The sequence below is a fragment of the Terrapene carolina genome, unplaced genomic scaffold (assembly GCF_002925995.2).
Source record: "Terrapene carolina triunguis isolate 2854851 unplaced genomic scaffold, T_m_triunguis-2.0 Scaffold66, whole genome shotgun sequence".
Lineage (NCBI taxonomy): Eukaryota > Metazoa > Chordata > Testudines > Emydidae > Terrapene > Terrapene triunguis.
Genome location: NW_020664417.1, coordinates 80,411,576 through 80,431,975, shown reverse-complemented (window position 1 = coordinate 80,431,975; position 20,400 = coordinate 80,411,576). Strand labels below are relative to the sequence as shown.

Here is a 20,400-nt window from a genome sequence, read left to right as displayed (position 1 = left end):
CTCATCCACAGACCCAGTTATCTCCTCATAGAAGGCAATTAGGTTAGTCAGGCATGACTTGCCCTTGGTGAATCCATGCTGACTGTTCCTAATCACTTCCCCCCCTCCCCCCATCTAAGTGCTTTAGAATTGATTCCTTGAGGACCTGCTCCATGATTTTTCCAGGGACTGAGGTGAGGCTGACTGGCCTGTAGTTCCCCGGATCCTCCTTCTTTCCTTTTTTAAAGATGGGCACTACATTAGCCTTTTTCCAGTCATCCGGGACCTCCCCCGATCGCCATGAGTTTTCAAAGATAATGGCCAATGGCTCTGCAATCACATCCGCCAAGTCCTTTTGCACCCTCGGATGCAGCGCATCCGGCCCCATGGACTTGTGCTCGTCCAGTTTTTCTAAATAGTCCCGAACCACTTCTTTCTCCACAGAGGGCTGGTCACCTTCTCCCCATACTGTGCTGCCCAGTGCAGCAGTCTGGGAGCTGACCTTGTTCGTGAAGACAGAGGCAAAAAAATCAACAAGTTGCTTTGAGCAACTCATTCTTCGTAACATGTTGATGAACAGATGTGTGGCTAAATCCCATTGAACTTTGAAAATTTGAAGGGAAATTTATGTCTGTCCTTGTAAATTTAACTAATGTGTTCAAATAGAAGAAATGATTTGTATGTGAAAAGATTGTCAGCCCAAAGAGAATATTTAGGATCCAGATGCTCTTTCCTTTGGCTGAAATCAAAGTTTAATTGCTCTAACGATGATCAGATTGGGAAATTTGGAGTCATCTAATGAAATGGGACTTAGTGCATCATCTCTTCCCCATTTCAAATGTTTGGAGTTTAAGTCTTTCAGGGCCATATCCTGAGATCCGTTTCTAAAAAAACTCCTGTTCACTTCCATGGGACTTCTATGTACGTGGCATTGTAGTAATATATGGCCCTCAGTAAATAATAGCCCATTAGAAAATATCTACAAGAAGGGTACTGCCCTGTTTATATTCAGGGCCATATTTGAATCCTCAGCCTGGCTCTCTCCCAACCTTTGCTTCCTTCACTCCTGCTCTCACGCCGCTGGGCATCTCTGGTGGAAATCCCATGATCAGGCTGACTTCCTTCACTACAAATTCATTCTCCCCTTCTTCAGTTCTTTCCTCTTCCTAGTTAAACACCTCTACTTCTGCAACCCAATTGAATCCTATATTCTCAGTCCCTGCTGCCTTTGCAGCATGTTTGACTCACTCCTCAAGCTCTCCCCATCTCTCTGCACAGGATCTCACTGATTTGTTCCAAGAGAAAATTGACAAAATACAACATGACCTTGCCTCTCCACTCAGCTTGCCTTCCCTTCTCTTCCAACAGCTTTCTCCTCCTTCTCCCCTGTCACAGTTTTAGAGGTTTCTCCTTTGTTCCCCTTCTCTGTCCCCTTCACTTGCCCCAGTGATCCCATTCCATCCAACAAAATCTAGGGGTTGGAAGTTGAAGCTAAACAAATTCAGCTAGGATATAAGGTGTATATTTTTAACAGTGAGGGTAATTAACTACTGGAACAATTTACCAAGGATTGTGGTGGATTCTCAATCACTGGCATATCTAAATTGGGGCTGGATGTTTTTCTAAAAGATATGCTCTAGTTCAAACAAGAATTGTTTTGGAGAAGTTCTATGGCCTATGTTTATTCAGGATGTCAGACTAGTGTCACTAGTTTCTTCTTGTCTTGGAATCTGTGAATGAATCTATTGCATCAAACATAAGTTACCTGCCTTCACCATCCAGGCTCTTCACAGCCTATCCTCATCCTACTTGTCATCTATCATTCACTATCAAGATGGTTGATTCCTGCCTCCAGTTGGACCATGATGCCATCCTCCATCACCCATTTGTTATATTTTCAAACAAGCACTTCCATGTTTGTTTCCTGTATGTTCCTGGGCATAGTGGATATAAATCCTTTATTTATGCTCTTCTTTAACTGTGTTATTTAAGGCAGTTCACTCATGGCACCCCTGTGGTTCCAACAGATGTCTATTTTGAGCAATGATTTGTTTGCTTCTGGTTAATTGGATAAACAGGAAAGTGTATTAATATTTTATATGTAGGGTAAAGTTCTAGCCCCATAAAAGTCAATGGCAAACATCTCATTGACTTCCATGTGCCAGAATTTAGATCCAAGTGTCTAAAGATGGTGGTGGGAAGGTCCTCTTGGTTTAAGTTATACAAACTGTGGGCAGGGCCGGCTCCAGGCACTAGCGAAGGAAGCAGGTGCTTGGGGCGGCCAATGGAAAGGGGCGGCACGTCCGGGACTTCGGCGGCAGGTCCCTCAGTCCCTCTCTTCCTCTTTGAGCTGCCGCCGAAGTGCCGCCGAAGAGGAAGAGAGGGAGCGAAGGACCCGCGGCCAAATTGCCGCAGAAGAATGAAGCGGCGCGATTGAGCTGCTGCCAATTGGCTTTATCTTTTTTTTTTTTTTTTTTCCCGCTTCGCCACTTGGGGCGGCAAAAAGGCTGGAGCCGGCCCTGACTGTGGGAGTTTGAATAACTTGAAGTATAATCTTGAATGTCCATTAAAAAATTTCTTATTGCACCATAAGAGCAATGGGATGGACATGAGCTCACAAGGTGAAATCCTGGCACCAATGAAGGTAAACTAATATGGGGAAAATATTCAAGCTTTCTCAAATTGATTAGGAGTATTTTATACAAAACAAATGTCATTAGTTGCAGAGTCTACTTTCTTAATTTAATGGAATGCTAGGTATAATTTCCATTTTGTTATATTTATAGGATCTGACAGTACTCTATGAACTGTAGCTAATATTGTCATCAATATTTATGATATACTAGTTTCCTACAAATATAGAAAATCAAAATTGCAACTTGATCTATATACTGAAATTAGATGATATACTTCATAGTAATTGTGCTTCTCATTTTTAGAGAGTCTTACAAAGAATGAACTAGCAACACACCTGCGGGAGTTGGGTAGAAAGCAGCACTATAATTTAATAGGTAAAGAAATAAAGGAAGAGAGATTAAGTGACCTGACTCAAGTGACAGCAGGAGACAGTATTAGAGCAGAGGTTCTCAAATTGGGAGTGGGAGTGGGTGGGCCCTCCTTGAAGGTGGGTGCAGAATGTATTCGGGGGAGGGGGGAGCGCCAGAAGCTTTAGGAAAAAACCTTACTGTGCATATTTTACCCACAGTAATGCATAACTAGCAAAGCTGATTCCTCCAGGCATAGCAGGTCCTCAGATGGCGCTGCGCATTTGACTGTAGATTGCGCTGTGCATTTTGACGGATTTCTGTTAAACTTGCATAGTATTATGCCAAGTTGTTGCCATCTGTACCTTAATCCGTTTGCTACAACACGGTGTGCACATTTAATTGTAAGCATGGACCACAATCACAGTTTTGCTTTTACTCTTATTACAATAGATAATTGCCTCATTTGGACAACAGAAAAGAACAAAACCCTCAAGTGAAAAACAAAGAAGCCAAAACTGATTCAAGTGAAGCACCACTGTCACATATATCTGTATATGTACGTGTGTGTGTGTATGTGTGTGTGCGTGGGGGTGCATAGGGCATAAACTACTACAGACACAAATTAGGGGGGCACGATCCAATACGTTTTAGAACCACTGTAATAAGGGATTAGAATTTGCTTGTTATTACTTGTATCACAAGAGAGGCTGCAGTTGAGATCAGGGGGATTGTGTTCTAATTTAGATAGTTGTATAGCCCCCATTACTGAAGTATCTGATCTCTCTTTAATGGGAAAAGGTAGGAAAGTACTATTATTTCCATTTTACAGATGGGCAACTGAGTCACAGAGAAACCAAGTGACTTGCCCAAGATGAAACAGGGAGGCTAGCTGAGCAGGGAATCATTTCTCAAATCCTGGGCTAGTACCCTAACTGCTGGACTATCTGTCCTTGCTGATGTGCTAGGCACTGTACGGGAACCTAGCAGTAGACTCAGATCACTTGAGTCCTAGTCCAGTGCTTCAACTACAAGACGACCCTTTTCTGGGGCAGACAGAAAAGTGTATATTTTATTTGTGTGCATTTTTGCAGTTCAAGGTAATTGCTAGAATGTCTGGAGACTAGATTAGAATTGTTATGTCTTTGCAAGTTGGCAGTGGCATCATTTGTGATGTCATGCCTCAAAGTGCCATGTCAGAAGTCAGTATTTCTGTTAATGTTGTGGTTTTAAGTGACGTTTTAAATGCAGAAACATTATTCCTGGAATGGCCACTTTGAGGGTCAGTATGTGTGGTAAATACAGGAAAAACAGTCTTGTGATGGGGTAGTCTGCCATTGAAGGCAATAGTGCCAAGTGGCAGCCCATCCTCTCCACATGGCTTGGCCCTTTTAAGGGTTTGGAAGGTCTCAATAGACACATATAGTGACCTAAGGGTCCTGCGAATGAATGGTGATTAGGGAAGGAGGCTGGACACGATACCTTTAAGGGCCTGATACCTTGCAGAGGAGGCAGTGGAAGGCTCTCCTCTGACCAAACCAACTGGGAAAGAGTTGGGAGAAGGAGAGCAGCGTAAAAGCTGGACGCTGACAGGGGAAGGCAGGCTTGCTGAGCCCTCCAGATTGAAAGGTTAATTGGAGAGGGTGATCAGCGGAAGGGAGTTGGCCACAACTGACTAAGCTAAGGCAAGAGGCCTGAGATACAACCTTAGTCCCAGAGAGAGAGAGGAGGCTGAGGGGAACTTCTGTTTGAAGGAGAGAGATACTGACTGTCTTAAGGCAACAAGCAGAGAGCTGCTAACAGTATGATCCAGCTGCCACAGGGAAGAGCTGAGACTGGCTTTTAGAAAACACTTCTGTAGTTGGTCCCAGGAGAAGCTGTGAGGAACTGCAAAGTCAGGTTGGGGGCAGCAGTCTGTAGATCTTGTGGAGATACCGATGAGCGACGTAAAGGTAGGAGTAGGCCAGGGAAAATGGTGGAGAGACTGAAGGAGTGGTGCTTAGCTGCTTAAACAGGGTCCCTGGGCTGGAACCCAGAGGGGAGGGTGAGCCTGGGTTTCCCTATCTCTCCCTCGGACCAAAAGGAGAAACGTGGGTGTCAGGAGTAAAAGAAGCCAAGAGCGGCAAGTGCCTGATAGAGGCCGGGTGATGGACTTGAAAGATATTAGATTTTGAGTTTCCTATTTCTGGACTTTTCTGTTATCCCTGGAAGGGGAATGGACTGGGGAGTGAAGTGGCCGGAGGGCTAGGCCGAGCACCATGACAGACTGTTGTGGCACCAGAACAACTACATGGGGCACTAGACCTGAAGAAGCCCTGCAACACTGCACCCAGGCATGCAGAGGTGCTCTAAAGGTGGGAGGCATGATGACAAGTCTATACAGTGATTGGTGGTAACTTTAAAACAGAAGCAGCAAATATCTCCATATCTAATTGAAGCACTGTACTTCTACCTGAAATTTGAAGGTACAATGTCTGCTCTGCAATGCTGATTATAACATGAGGTTGTGCTATACGTGTGTTTAATCAATGATAAGGTGAAGTATCTGTCTTCATTTCATTTACTCAGTGCTGAAATCTTTAGAACCCTATGATTAATATTATCTATCCTAGTGATCCCAAACTGGCTTATATAGCACTAATCTTTCTGCTTACTTATATGGCCCTATCACAGTGTTGTCAGAGTCCCTCACAGACTGTTAATGAATTTATCCTGAGCAATCATCTTGTTAGTTACAAAAAGAAGAGCTGAGATGCAGAGACCTCACCATGATTTGTGCAAAGTCACACAAGAAGTCTGTGGCAGTTCTGAGAACTGAACTCAGATTTCTTTTGTTTTAAGTCCAGTGACTAAACCACAAGACTGTCTTTCTGCTGTAATAGTACTTCAAGGCTTTTGTGACTGGTATTCCCTCTTTCCTCTTCCTACACTAATAGTGGACCCTGGTGCACTGCCCTTTGTCTTAATCAGATCTGTATATTTCAAACCACAGTGGTGCTAGCACTGCCTCAAATATTAGTCTTTTAAAACAAGCAACTAGTTAGTACATCTAAGAGCTTGGTCTGGTGAACTGGTAAGATTGCCCAAAAGTTTGAGGAACATGGCTGGTCTATTCACTTGAAAGAGTTCAGTAACATGAATCTCTGTAACTGCACATGTTTAAAAGGCTTTGGCAAAAGGACGTTTATTTTACATTGCAAATGAATGATATTTCAGTGACACTTAAGAGGCTCATTCCCGGCATTCCTTTCTCGGGGTGAGGGAAAAATACAGTGGGTGAGAACAGCAGCATTAAGGAACTCCCTCCATATGTGTAATCTGCAAGCATTGCCTGTATCCACATCCCCCTACCTGTACTATCAAGTTGCTAAGAAACCTGAGATTGTTTTCTGTTTCTTCTTGCTTTTTATTCTTTCATACATTATAATTTGCCTTTTAGTATAGAACTGTGGCACGTAAACTCTGTATTGGGTTTATTTCACCTCGTATTTTCCTTAGATTTCCTAATCTTTTAACAATTAATTTTTCATAGGCAGCTTTTGGCAGCTCACTGGTGTTTATACATACTGACACTGAATGATTGTTGCTTTTGCTGATTATGATAGTATTGACCAGTACCAAATTGTACCTTCACGCTAGCGTGGAATATGTGTCAATGCAAACCTATTTAAGCAGCCAGAAGTTCCCTTCCCCCCTATTTAAATTTTTCATTGCCCATCTCACCAGCAGAAGAGCTAAAATAATTACCTGCAGTCTCATTTTTCACTTTACTACATGCAGATGTTGTGTGGTTGGGTAGTGAGAAGCTGACTGGGAGGGGCCTGCTCTGATGCAGCATAGGCATATGACAGCAGTAGCAGCAACAGCAGTCACAGAGCTTCACCGGGCAGCCTTTGCTGCAGTACGCTGATTACCACTTTCTTAGCATCCGGCAAGATTCCACAGCAGCAAGCACTTGGAGCAGACTCTGCAGGGGAGCTTGTTTAAGGAGTACGTGACTAAAGAATTGGGTTAATCTTTAACTGCAGGAGAAGTGCCTGTAGTTTCTCCACACAGACACCCTCCTGGGTTTTTTGCATTCTTAATTTATTGGAGCTTTTGTCCCCCTTTCTTTTTTGCAATTATTATTATTATTACTTATCTATTATTCACCCCCCAAATCTGTGCTGCATCACTCGCTCTCATTATGCTGTGCTCAGTAGCCCAGTCTGTTCTCCGCCTCTGCTAGGCAGTGGCAGCATGGATGGTGCTCTTGTGACGACCTCTGCTGATTCTATCAGTCCACTGCGGATAGGCATGCTGAGTAATCCTGCTGTAAATGGGCGAGGACACGGACACACGGAAAATTAACCACAGCTTTCTTCGAGACCACAACTATGTGACTGAAGGTAACATAAATGTTGTCATTATTCTCTTCGTCTGCTCTTGACTGTGCTTTCCAAGCAAAGAATGCACTGCATGTTTGGATATGTGTTTTAAAAAATTCTGTGTAGTAGATGGTGCAGAATCAGTTTGGATTTGTTAAACCCAAAGGGTATTCTGTCATGCTACCACAATATACTGAACTACATGGGTTAGAGAGGGTGTTACCTTATGATCAGTCTGCGCTAGTGAAGTATGCAGCACCTAGCATTGCATGCCTAGCAGATGCACTGGAAAAGATCAGAGACAAGTGATTGTTTAAAAAAAAAAAGACTTGTTAGCTCAAAACTCAAAAATAATCTGTAATGTTAACTGTATTGGTGGTTTACTGAAGGATGTGCATCTAATTTTGACAGTTGTATCAGAACATCACAGACATTGCTGTGTTGTTTGTTTCCTTGAACAGTATAAATCTAGAAGCAATATGTATACATCATTTTTGGAATACTAGTGGCTTCCTCCCAGGCTCTATGTATGTGCAAAGGATTAAAGGAAAAGAGAGAACTGCAGTTTGAGTCTTTCAATGGCTGGTAGCTTGTTACATAAAAGAGGATGCACCTGCAGGTGACAGATATTTTACATTGAGAGCCAACTTACCCAGGTACATAGCTTGGATGGTGATACTGTACAGCTTCATGTTTCATTGCTGAAAAGTTGGTTGTAATAATAGGCCATCATGAGATTGCTTGAACAGAGGAAATGTATGCTTATTTGTAGATCATGGACTTCTAAATATGTATTTGTGTGTGTGGTTTTAACAGTGTTTTGCAGCAATAGCTGCAGTATTGTAAGTGTAGTCTTGTGTAATAGGAGCATATTTAACATCATGTTCAATCAATACCACTTGAGATTGAATCTCTGGGTTGTGTCGTCATTTGATCAGTGTTTAGTCATCTAATGCTGTCATGCTGCATCCTGAAACTTGATCAGCTGAGAATAGCTTGATTATTTGTGATTTGCATTTTTTTTCAGGATGCAGAGCACAGCAGGATTATTTATCTGCACTAGAAATACAAAGCAGATTTTCAAAGAGAAAATAACAAAACGCTGTGCTTGTGGCCAGTATAATCATTTGGTAATCTTGCCTGTAGGGTATTTCTTGCTTTTTGGTTTTCTTGCATTCTTCCTTGTTTTTGATCATGTTTTGTTGTTTATAAGGTGCTTTATGATTACTTTTTTTTTTCACTCTTGAGCTGTGATTACTTAAAATAACATTTGACAAAACTTTCTCTCTTAAATGTATACCAGAGTTACAAAGATGTACAGCATGACTTCTGCAGTGAATTACATGTTGAGGTTTTAATGCATGTTGGTGCACTTGTGGGCCTTTGTTGGGATGAAGACTGCAAGAAGACAGGGTTCATTTTAATATGTTTAATAGTTTTGGAAACTTTAGGGAAACAATCCCTTTGGATTTTGTAAATAACATTTTGTAAAATATATTTGCGTGTTGCAATATGTGGATTTAAAAAAAAATTATCATATCTAGCACTGCTGACTCACTTTTTGGCTGTGGCTCACTTTTTAGCTTCAGTTGATATTCAGAGCAGAAGGTAGTAATGCTCTTCCATGATTGTTACGTGTGGACTGACCTGCCTGAATCAGATCAGAACAACCCTCGAACAGGAATGTCATCTGTAGCTATATTGTCTTGTTGACCAGAAATCCGGATGACATATTTTGTTGATTGAACATGAGGAGTGGTGGAGCAGAGGAAATCTTGTGTTAGGGAAGTGTTGCTTCAGCAGCTCCATCTAGTGTAACACATCTCAGGGAAAAAGACTGAATTAGGAAAAATTGACATACAACTCTTCTCTCCTCCATTCTCTCATAAACTTCACACCTGGGAGATCACAACACACATTAAAAGACCACACGGGTCAGTAGCAGGAAGTAAGGAATAAGCCTTTCTTCTCTGAAATCCACCATGCTCTTGAGGATACCTTAAGTTTTAAAGTCCCATAAAAAGAACCACCAGTAATTCTAATGTCTCACTAATGTAACTTTGCTATAACATATACTGGGCATGAAGAAGTATTATTTGTTTCTTTATTCAAAGATTTTGATCATTGAAATAGCCTCCTAAGATAACATTTCTCCTTCATAAAAGTCCCAGGGGAAGAGCAATCATCACACATTATCCTATCACACTTCAGTATTATGCATAAATTAATTAACACAGAACATTCAGGCAAAGAAATAGAATTAGCATTGAATATATTTTGGCATACAATTCTGTTTTGGCATAAAACAACTCTTGGGTTTTCTTTGATAGGGTGTAAATACAAATTTCCTGTTACCCACCCCCCTCTGCCATGAAAGTAGATCAAAGCAGAGGTTTTGTGATCCAGTTGATTTAATATAAACAAGTCTTGCTTTTTATTCATAACATTTTTAAAAATTACCCATTGTTTTGATATATTTGAGTCCACATGTAACTTAATTTTTTTCTTCTGTACTCAGACATTTAAAACTGCTGTAAGAGACTCCCTCAATCTTCACTTCTATGCCTGCCACGCCATATAGCAAACTAAATTCATTTCCAGAAATAAGGCATTTCTAACCTTTTATTTACTTTTCCCTCTCCTCTCCTTAGGGAAAATAAATCAACAATCAAGAGGACACCTGAAGTTAATTATGGCATTGTTTCACTCCCCCCCCCCCATTTCAGTGCATGGATAACAGTACTGATATAGAGCTAAATGACCAAGTGACATCCAAATTCATACCTTATATGAAAATGATGTGCCAAATCTGGCTCATTCTACTCATGCTAGTGGACCAGTTGATTTCAGTGGTATTATTTGCATGAGTAAAGCACACAGGATTTGAGCATATACATTGGCTACTTGTAATGCCAAGGTAGCTCTTCCAAACAGCATTGTTTATACATCATTTATTTACATTGGGGTTATCTGGGCTAATTATGATTCACCTTAATTTTTAGAATTTAGGTTATTTTAAAAACTTCTTGTTTGGCTTGTCAAGGTTCTTCTGGGAAGTAGGTTTTAGCATAACTGTGTCTTGTTTGGACTTGATCCTGCTGTTGTGTTTGCAGATTTCCACTTAAGTTAATTGCATTACAACAAGCATTAATTTGGGCCATTTTCTCATCTTAGCTCATAAAAATGTTTTACATTTAAGTGAGTTTAAAAAACAAGAAAAACTCAAATGTCCAGTTGAAACATAAAATGTATTTTGCAAAGTTTTCATGTGCAAGAGGTAGATTTTTTTAAAAAAAAATCTAAAGGTGAATTTCACTGCTGTGTTATTTTTTTATCAGTACTGTTTCTGCTCTTGCATCCTAACTCCTGGACCTGTGCGAACCATAGGGATGCCATTTGAAGCAGAGAACAGTTTTCCAGTGCTGGGAAAATATCTTGTAAAGATCATGTATGACCTGTACAGCTATAGAACATCGTTAAAGAGAGTAGGGAAACAAGGAGAAGAGACAGGTTAACATAGGACAGAACAAGGAGGTGAAGAATAGAGGATTAGGGCTATTGTAACACAGACTAAAACAGGAAAGGCAGAAGATGCTGTTTTTCAAGTAAAGAAATGGAGAGATACCAGAAGGGAAGAATGGAAGGAGAATAAATTAGATTTGGAAGCTCTTTGGGGCAGAGAAGGTTCTTAACATGGAACCTCAACCATGCCTGGGACTTCTAAGTATAACTGTAATACAAATAATAAAGAGTAATAATAAACTATCAGGAAAAGACGCATAGAAATGAGAAGTAGAAGAGAATATGGTAGGGGTTCTCAACCTTTTTCTTTCTGAGGCCCCCCCAATACGCTATAAAAACTCCATAGCTTACCTGTGCCACAACAACCGGTTTTCTGCTTATAAAAGCCAGGGCTGGTATTGGGGGTAGCAAGCAGGGCAGTTGCCTGGGGCCCCATGCCACAGGGGCCCCCGCAAAGCTAAGTTGCTCAGGCTTTGGCTTTGACTGTCTGCCCTGAGCCCCAGCAAGTCTAATGCTGGTCCTGCTTGGAGGACCCCTTGAAACCTGCTCGCGGCCCCCCAGGGGGCCCCGGATCCTTGGTTGAGAACCACTTGAATATAGTACAGTGCTGTCTAGAATTAGGGTGACCAGACAGCAAGCATGAAAAATCAGGACAGGAGATGGGCAGTAATAGGAGTCTATATAAGAAAAAATCAGGACTGTCCCTATAAAATCGGGACATCTGGTCATCCTATCTAGAATGGATCAGAGAAGAATAGAGAGAACAGGAAAAGGATAAGGCCTTACTGGGACTTTTCACATGCTTAAAGTTAGTTTGCTTAATAGTTCTAGTAAGGTGAATGGGACTACTCACATTTATAAAGTTAGAGCACCTTTCTGAATTGGGACCTAGATGAAGGGGAAAAAACAATCTGTTTTGTTTTTCAGGCAGAGAGGATATTTTGGGGGCAAGGGATGCTCTAGAGAGCATGTGCACTATATTTCTGGCTATTCTGTGTTCAGTAGATTAGTAATTGGCAAAAACAGAGAGAAAATTAACAAAAATTCACCACAATGCCTATAAAACTCTTTGGCAGGAGGGTGGGGGAGAGGATCCAGGGGCAACAACATCTCCAAGACCCAAGAAAACTTTTCAGAAAGTTGGTAGCATTGCCAACCCCAAGAGTTTCAAATCCATGTGTTAGATCCCCCCAAATCCTGAGATTGGCCTAAAAACCATGATATTTTAAAAAATAATAAGTTTGGGATTCTTTTAATTTGCCTTCTGGTATTGTTTAACTTTCAGTTTTCACATTTTCAAGCTTTTCCTCTGAAAACGCATGGAAAAGTCACTTTCTGCAAACAGGACCTAACAGTGGAGTGTGTGGTCCATACATTTGTTTCTGTGCCCCTAATTCAGCAGTGGCACTTTCACATTCTGCTGTTCCTGTTTCATTCCTGTTCCTGGCAGAAAGGGTCTGCATGGAAAGGTTGACTGTACTGCATTGTTTGCAGAAATGGGGCAGCACTCTTTCCTTAGTTATGGCCCTACAAGTCCAGTTAAAGTCAGCATAGCTGCATGGAAGTAACTGAGAGCAGAATCTGGCCTTTATTATGCACCCATTTATATAGCCAAATGATGCAGTTCTAGAATTTGTTTCCATAGGTTAGATTTTATTAAAAGGTGGTAGCCATCTTAGTGATGTATTAACCTCTGAAATATGTGAATTATTAGTAATGAAGCATAGAATATAGTAGTGAACCATATTTATAACCATTTAAAACAAATGTTTATTGTACTGAGTGAAAATGCCATTTTTATGTAAAATGTTGTACATGTTGGAAACATTGCAATGGTTTCATGAATATTTTTGGAGGAAAATCAAAGCATGACATACAAAAAACAGGATGTCTGTCTTGTCTAGCACTTACTTTAAGTAATCAGTATCTGTTCCTGTTTAATCCAAGATGGAGGAAATTATCCATCTTCATCTGCCAGGAAGGAATTTATATGTAAGCTTGTTATTAATAACTATCTTAAAACATAAAAGATCTTCCTTATTTGACAAAGGGATGGCCTCCCAGAGAGTCTTCTGTTCATATATGTATTACAGAGTATTGTCAGTTGTCTTATGTGTGTGCTCATTGTATACTGTACCTGCCCTGCAGATAGTTGGCTCAGCAGATCTTGATAGTACTACCCAGAAAGACCACAGACTCGGTTCATTGGCGAAGGTGCTCTGCCAGGTTTATTGCTGACGAAGCACAGTACTAGTACACTACTACATGTATGCCCATGACAATGGACTCAGCTCAGTCAGCAGTGGGACTTTCTGCTGGTCCCTTGGCTGGACAAAGGTGCCCCTCCTATGATCTCTCTTGTATACATTGATATAAACAACTTAGTTATTACACTCCTGACGTGGTTAGTTACCAACCCTAACACCTTCTACCTACTGATTCGAACAAAACATCTCCATCCATCATTCTGTTCTCCTATCCTTGTCTTTACTCAGGGTTGGTGTGTTCCTGTATCATCTCTCAGGATTGTGTTTATGCCATTAGTTTATGTTGGGATGTACCAACATAACACATCTTGAAGAATGTGTTTACATGAATACTCTATACCTAGTACTTCTTAGGAGTCCCCGTGTTTTAACAAGGCTAGCTCTGCTTTTGCCAAGTTCATGTACTGGACAGTGAACTTGTAAGCAAGCGTCTGCTTTATGACAGGGCCTGACTTATGCTCATAGCATAGCCTGACTTTGCTGACTATGGTTCAGGCCTCCGGTCTTACACAAGTCCAGTGCTCCAGGCTCTCTCCTTCTGCTACACAGAGGAGTGTAGGAATTGCTATACTGGAATCAGAACCTGTGGTCTGTCTTGTCCATTATCCTGCCTTTGAGAGTGGCTAGTACCAGTTGCATCAAAGGAAGATACAAAAGATAGGCTAACCTGTCCACAGGAAAAGTTTCCTTGTAACTATCAATGATTAGGGATTGTTTTATGGCCCGAAGATTGAGGGTTTATACACCTTTTTAAAAAAATGAGTTTTGTATTAGAACTCTGGATGTTCTTACTAATTCTCATTCATCACTTGTGTTCTGTTTTCTCTCACATCAGAAATGAATAGGGGTGAACCCTGGTCAACCTTGCCTTATCCCAGAACTCTGTTATGTTCTTAGATGGTGCTGTGTGCAGTGGATCCAATCAATTTTTCATCCAGAATCCCAATCAAGTGAATATTTTGGACAGCCCTGAAACATTTTGGGTAGACAAGGTTTATTCCATCCAAGTGGTAGGCTCAGTCCTGTAACCCTTATTCATAGGATTTGTTGAATGTGGGCACTGGATGCAGGATCTGGCCCAAAGTGTATTGCAGTGTAATAATACTTGTCGCGTATACTGTAGAGTTTACATATTCAAAAAAACTCTATTAACCTAATTTTCATACCACTTCTGGGAGGCACTGAAAAGTGTTGTTAACTCCATCGTTCAGTGGCCTGTCCAAGCCTACAGGGCGAGTTGGCAGCAGAGCCAACGCTAGATTTCCTGACTCTGGATTGGAATGTGGATCTTCCTAACTCCCGTTCCATTGTCTTTACTCTAGACCAGAATCAGCAAGAGACCTTAGCATGCATTTGCTGTTGGTTACTTGAAAGACGGCCTGTTTAAGAACTAGTGTAGCAACTGGCCATTTGATATACACAAGAGAGCATTTCAAAATGCACTGTGTTGTGAAATGTTTGAGGGCTTGGATTGTATTTTTGGAGCTGGCGGCTGGAGAAAGTAGTGTCCCTACATATTAATACTAGGGTGTGTGGGGAGGGTGATTCTTCAGTGCTTTCTATCTTATATTTTCATTTATACCTGTGAAAAGTGGGTTTAAAATGCTATTAAATTAGAATGCTACACCACTTGTTACTTTCATTTTGCAAAGGCATAAATGACTACACAAGGTGCACAACACTGGAGAATTGGATTCGTATTTAAATTGGACAGAGGGTTATATATTCCATGTCAGACCAATTGTACACGTTTTTTTAGGAAGTGGTAAATGTTCTCTTGTGTATATGAATATGAACTTGTTAGTCTCTCACCCAAATACATCCCGAAAAGAACAATATGTAGTTAATATACAATGTGGAGACACTGAAGTAGTGAAGGAGATGACTAAACAGAGGAAAGGAACTATCTAGCATAAGAACATGACACACTAGAATGACCAAGTTATTCCAGTTCCACAATCACGAACCTTACAAAAATGTAAGTGAGGAGTGCAAATTCCCAGTTGCCAGAACTGCCAACAGGTGCCTCAGTGACAAAAAGGTCCCTTGTTTGTTTCAGTAATTTAAAAAAACCCCCAATATTTGTCATGAATTCTGAAGTTCAAGAGGTCAATGTTGCATGTATAAAAAGCATATATAAAATATTGATCTATGCAAGCTTTGTAGATTTTCTTCTAATTGAAACTGACAGTTCAAAAGCACTGAATAATGTAAAACTAAAGAACATAGTGCAAGTAGAGCAGCTGTCATCGTTCACTGCAGGAGCAGTTTATTCAGCATCTGCATCATTATGAAAAGGAAGGCATATCTTGCATTATATTTTATTTTCCATACAGACCTTAAGTCTTAATATATTTCAGTAATGTATTCTATACATAAATGGTGAATTTAGAGTATAATAGATATGGTCCTTACATGAATTTAAGATGAGAAACATGATAAAATAACACTGAATATTTTATAGTAGAAAAAGATCTGAGTATTTTTATTGCAGTCATAAAAAGATAATCAATCATTACTGCTTACATTGCATTACTGCGTCATTAGTGGTTTCTGGATCCTTGATTTCTCTGCCTCTGCTTAATTCATCCGCTTTAATAAGGATTTGAATAGAGAATTTATTCTAAGCCAAGATGTTATTTGCTGATTGATATCAGAGTTGTTTTTGGGCAGGGAATTGATAGTACAGTAGGTGATTCAACTGTCTAGGGTAATCTGAAAATTACAGTGGAGTTGGTTGCGGAGCCTTTTATTTTTAAATAAGAAAATATTTTGGCTGAAGTGCATTGTAACTTCCAGCTGTGTTTAATATTTTCCTTGACCCAGAATCCTGTACTGTGTGGGGATTTGGGTGTGCTTAGGAAATGCCATGATTCTAAATATCTTTACGTTAGTGGACATTTTCTCTATACTGTTTATCCCGTGTCAGAGTTGTGTATTTCTTGTACAGTAGTGAAGAGCAGGCAAGCCAGTTTATGATACATGTTAAAATACTGAGAATTTTGTTTGACAGGGTTGTTTCTGCTGATAGACTATTGCCTAGGTTATTTTCTGGATCTTAGATGCAAAGAATAAGATGCCATTTTTGGCTACTTTAACTACAGCAAATTCAGTTAATAAAAATGTACATCAAGGGGGATACCTTAATGAAATCCTTCAGCACAACACATGTCATGCAGTTCAGTGGTTTTTGTGAATTATTTATACAACAGAAGTTTTGGATCTGTACTTGGGTTGCCGGGTGTCCGGTTTTCGACTGGAATGCCCGGTCTAAAAGGGACTGTGGCGCTGTTAAAAGTCCGGTCGGTGGCACAACGGTACTAAGACAGGCTCCCTGCCTGCCCTAGCTCCACACGGCTCCTGGAAGCAGCAGAGTCCTGTACTTAGGATGGAAGAATCCCATGCACTGCTACAGGTTGGGGACCGACTGGCTATGCGGCAGTTCTGCAGAAAAGGACCTGGGGATTATAGTGGATGAGAAGCTGGATATGAGTCAACAGTGTGCCCTTGTTGCCAAGAAGTCGAATGGCATATTGGGCTGGATTAGTAGAAGCATTGCCAGCAGATCGAGGGAAGTGATTATTCCCCTCCTTTTGGCACTGGTGAGGCCATGTCTGGAGTATTGTGTCCAGTTTTGGGCCCCCCGCAACAGAAAGGATGTGGACAAATTGGAGCGAGTCCAGCGGAGGGCAACGGAAATGATTAGGGGGCTGGAGCACATGACTTATGAGGAGAGGCTGAGGGAATTGGGCTTATTTAGTCTGCAGAAGAGAAGAGTGAGGGAGGATTTGATAGCAGCCTTCAAGTACCTGAAGGGGGGTTCCGAAAAGGATGGAGCTAGGCTGTTCTCAGTGGTGGCAGATGACAGAACAAGGAGCAATGGTCTCAAGTTGCAGTGCGGGAGGTCTAGGTTGGATATTAGGAAAAACTATTTCACTAGGAGGGTGGTGAAGCACTGGAATCGGTTACCTAGGAAGGAGGTGGAATCTCCATCCTTAGAGGTTTTTAAGGCCTGGCTTGACAAAGCCCTGGTTGGGATGATTTAGTTGGGGTTGGTCCTGCTTTGAGTACGGGGTTAGACTAGATGACCTCCTAAAATCTCTTCCAATTCTAATCTTCTATGATTCTATGACATGTCCCTACGGCCCCTAAGCGCAGGGGCAACCAGAGAGGCTCTGCCTGCTGCCCCCGCCCTGAGCGCCAGCTCTGCTGCTCCCATTGGCCAGGAACAGTGGCCACTGGGAGCTGTGGGGGCGGCGCCTGCGGGCGAGGGAAGCGTGTGCCTTTGTGGCTAGGAGCCAGAGGGAGATGCCAGGTGCTTCTGGGAGCTGTTTGAGGTAAGCGCCACCTGGAGCCTGCACCTTCTTCCATACCCCAACCCACTGCCCCAACCCTGAGGCCCCCCCCAAACTTCCCCCCAGAGCCTGCATCCCCTCGCACACCCCAACTCCCTGCCCCAGCCCTGAGCCCCCTTCCACACCCAAACTGCCTCCCAGAGCATGCACCCCTTCCTGCACTCTGAACCCCTCGGTCCCAGACCGGAGCCCCCTCCTGCACCCCAAACTCCTCATCCCTGGCCCCACCACAGAGCCGACACCCAGCAAGAGCCCTCACTTCTCCCCCTGAAACCCAACCCCCTGCCCCAGCCTAGTGAAAATGAGCGAGTGAGTGAGGGCAGGTGAGAATGAGGGAGGGCGGGATGGAGTGAGCAGAGGCTGGAGCCTTGGAGAAGGGATGGGGCAGGGCAATGGTGTTTGATTTTCTGAAATCAGAAAGTTGGCAACCCTAATCTGTACTGCCTTCTCTTTCCTACACGCACTTATTTGTAGCCACAGTAAGGACAGAAACATCTGTCCCTCTAATATGGTACTACATTTGCATGACTTTTAATTATCAACATGGATGCTAAAGAAAGCAAAGCACAGAAACGTCAGTTAGTTTTAATATCCTCTAGTTGTAATTTAACTCAAATCTGAATAGATCTTAACTGATGTCTCAATTCCTTCCGTTGCTTTTGCTGCTTTCTTGACATAGCCATTAAAAGTAGTTTGATTGTGCACACTGACACTATATTTACCCAAATCCCAAGACTAACACTATCCTACAATTATGCTATTTGCATTATTGACCACCACAGTTTATTCTGAGTACTGTGGTAGGTACTAGTTTAAAATAAAGTTAATCAGGGTTAATTTTTTAAAAAATTAATGATTGCTTTTCTCTCTGCCTAATAAATCCCTCCATTGTTAATCATTAATCCAAGGGTTTAAATGCATATTATATGTCAAGGAAATAAAGAAATAACTCGGACAATAAACTGGTCTCTAAAGTGCAGTATTTTGCTTTTAAACCATGATCCAGTCAACATGACTTCAGGCCAGTGCTTAATTTGTAATGAAAAAGGTGCCGGGGCTCAGCCTTGGCAAGCCCGGGCACAAATTAAGCACTGCCTCAGACCCTGTGAATTAGCAAAGGATTTGGGTTATTGTAAAAGTTGGCATTTTCCAAAGCTCTCTACTAAACCTTTCTTGAGTTTTAATAGAATTTATTACTATACCGTTGTTGTATATTGTGACGTAATAGAAAAACCGATCACTCCGACGCCTGGCCACATGCTGCCCTCCAGTGTGTGATGCAGTGCAAATGAGAGAAGAACGGGGAAGGAAATGTAGCAAAAGATGGGGAGCTTCCCTGATTGCCCCTCTGCTTAGGGGCCGTGGGGACATGCTGGCCACTTCTGGGAGCTTCGCGGAGCCAGGGCAGGGAGCCTGCCTTAGCCTGCTGCATCGCCAACCGGACTTTTAATGCCTCGGTCAGTGGTGCTGACTGGAGCTGCCAGGGTCCCTTTTTGACTGGGCGTTCTGGTTGAAAACCGGATGCCTGGCCACCCTAACCCACTCCCAAAAGGAATTGTGCAGGGTGAACTTAGCTGCATGTGCTGAGTACTGATGGCTCTTTCCTGGGGGTTTTGCTCTGAGAGGAGAGTATTTAGGTCAAGCATTTATAGGTTCCCTTATGTTTCTGAAAACAAAATAAATGTATGAAGAACTTGATCCTTCTTTTAATTATATGGCCAAACATGATCATGAATCTTGCAGAAATGACTAGAGCACATCCTACCCAGAAGTTAAGAGCTGGCTATATGAATTGCAGCAGCTGACAGTAAAAAATATTCACTGTTGCCGAGGTCTGTGTATTTTGGTCAGAATCAAACCATAAAAACAGAGCAAGAAATATAACTTTCTAATCCACCAAAGTTGCATATTTCAAAAGCGCAAGCATGAAACCCGTGTCTTCTAGACGAGGATTAGGCATTTACAATTTCTGTTTAATCACTGTCAAGTGCATGATTTCCAGGGATAAGAATACTGTGTACTGCTGTCTCTGCAGCCCTTAATCAGGCAAAAATCCACATTGCCTTGGGAAGGACTAAGTTAAAACATGACCCACAAATTTGACATTTTGTAAATGGCCATCAATGTAGTGTGGTTATGGTTGGAAAAGCAACTATGTAGAAATGACGTCTTAAGCCACAGATCTGCTCCCTAACTCTATTTGGAGTTTCATGGTGACATAAAGTTTGTACTACTCTCAGTAGCTCGGGAGAGTGTGACTGGGTATATATACTCCAACTTCGGCTGATACAGGAAGGGGTTGAATAACTTTGTGAGGCCTAGGGAGAAAAGCTCAGCATGTGGGGACTGCCTGACTAGTTAAACTTGGAGAGAGCAGCTAACAGCTGTGGCCTGTTATGTAGACAGAAGGTAATGCCAACTGCTGGGCCTTGTGAACATGGAAGCCACTGAAAAAAGCTTACGCTTCCTGTGGAAGGAAGTGGTGCTGTTGTGAAAATGGAGTAGAGCATCCTCCCAAAAGGAGGAGAAAAGCATGAGGAAGGAACCGGAGCCCTCACTTATCTCATCTCTATTGCTACTCGTAAGAGGGCTTCTACCTACCCATTATGGTTGGTAGGGCTGGCTCTAGGCACCAGCAAACCAAGCACGTGCTTGAGGCGGCAGAATTCCAGGGGCTGCATTCCGGATTTTTTGTTGTTGTTGTTTTTGCTTGGGGCAGCAAAAAACCTAGAGCCGGCCCCGATGGTTGGGGACACCAGACCCTTTATGCCAGAGTGGAAGACCTAATTGAAACACACATCCCTTCCCCCCAATAGTTCTTTAGGCTGGTTTTATCCTGTGGAGGAGATTAGTCTCTTAGTTCCCTTTTCTGTATGTGTCTGTACTATGAGCAAATAAATGATAAAGCTTCCTTTTGCCCTGGTTG

At 42.0% G+C, this 20,400-nt stretch overlaps 1 protein-coding gene across 2 annotated transcripts in view; it reads left to right on the top strand.

Moving 5' to 3' along the window:
* Nucleotides 1-20,400, top strand: part of PPP2R2C (protein phosphatase 2 regulatory subunit Bgamma) — a 277,274-nt gene that overhangs the window by 66,815 nt on the left and 190,059 nt on the right. The window contains exon 1 of one of the 2 annotated variants that reach the window (XM_024204523.2): nucleotides 7,279-7,351. The exons of the other annotated variant lie outside the window; for it this stretch is intronic. Coding sequence (XP_024060291.1) covers nucleotides 7,282-7,351 — 70 coding nt within the window. The 5' untranslated portion in view covers nucleotides 7,279-7,281. Of the gene's footprint in view, nucleotides 1-7,278; nucleotides 7,352-20,400 lie in introns of those variants that run through there. 2 annotated transcript variants of the gene reach the window in all.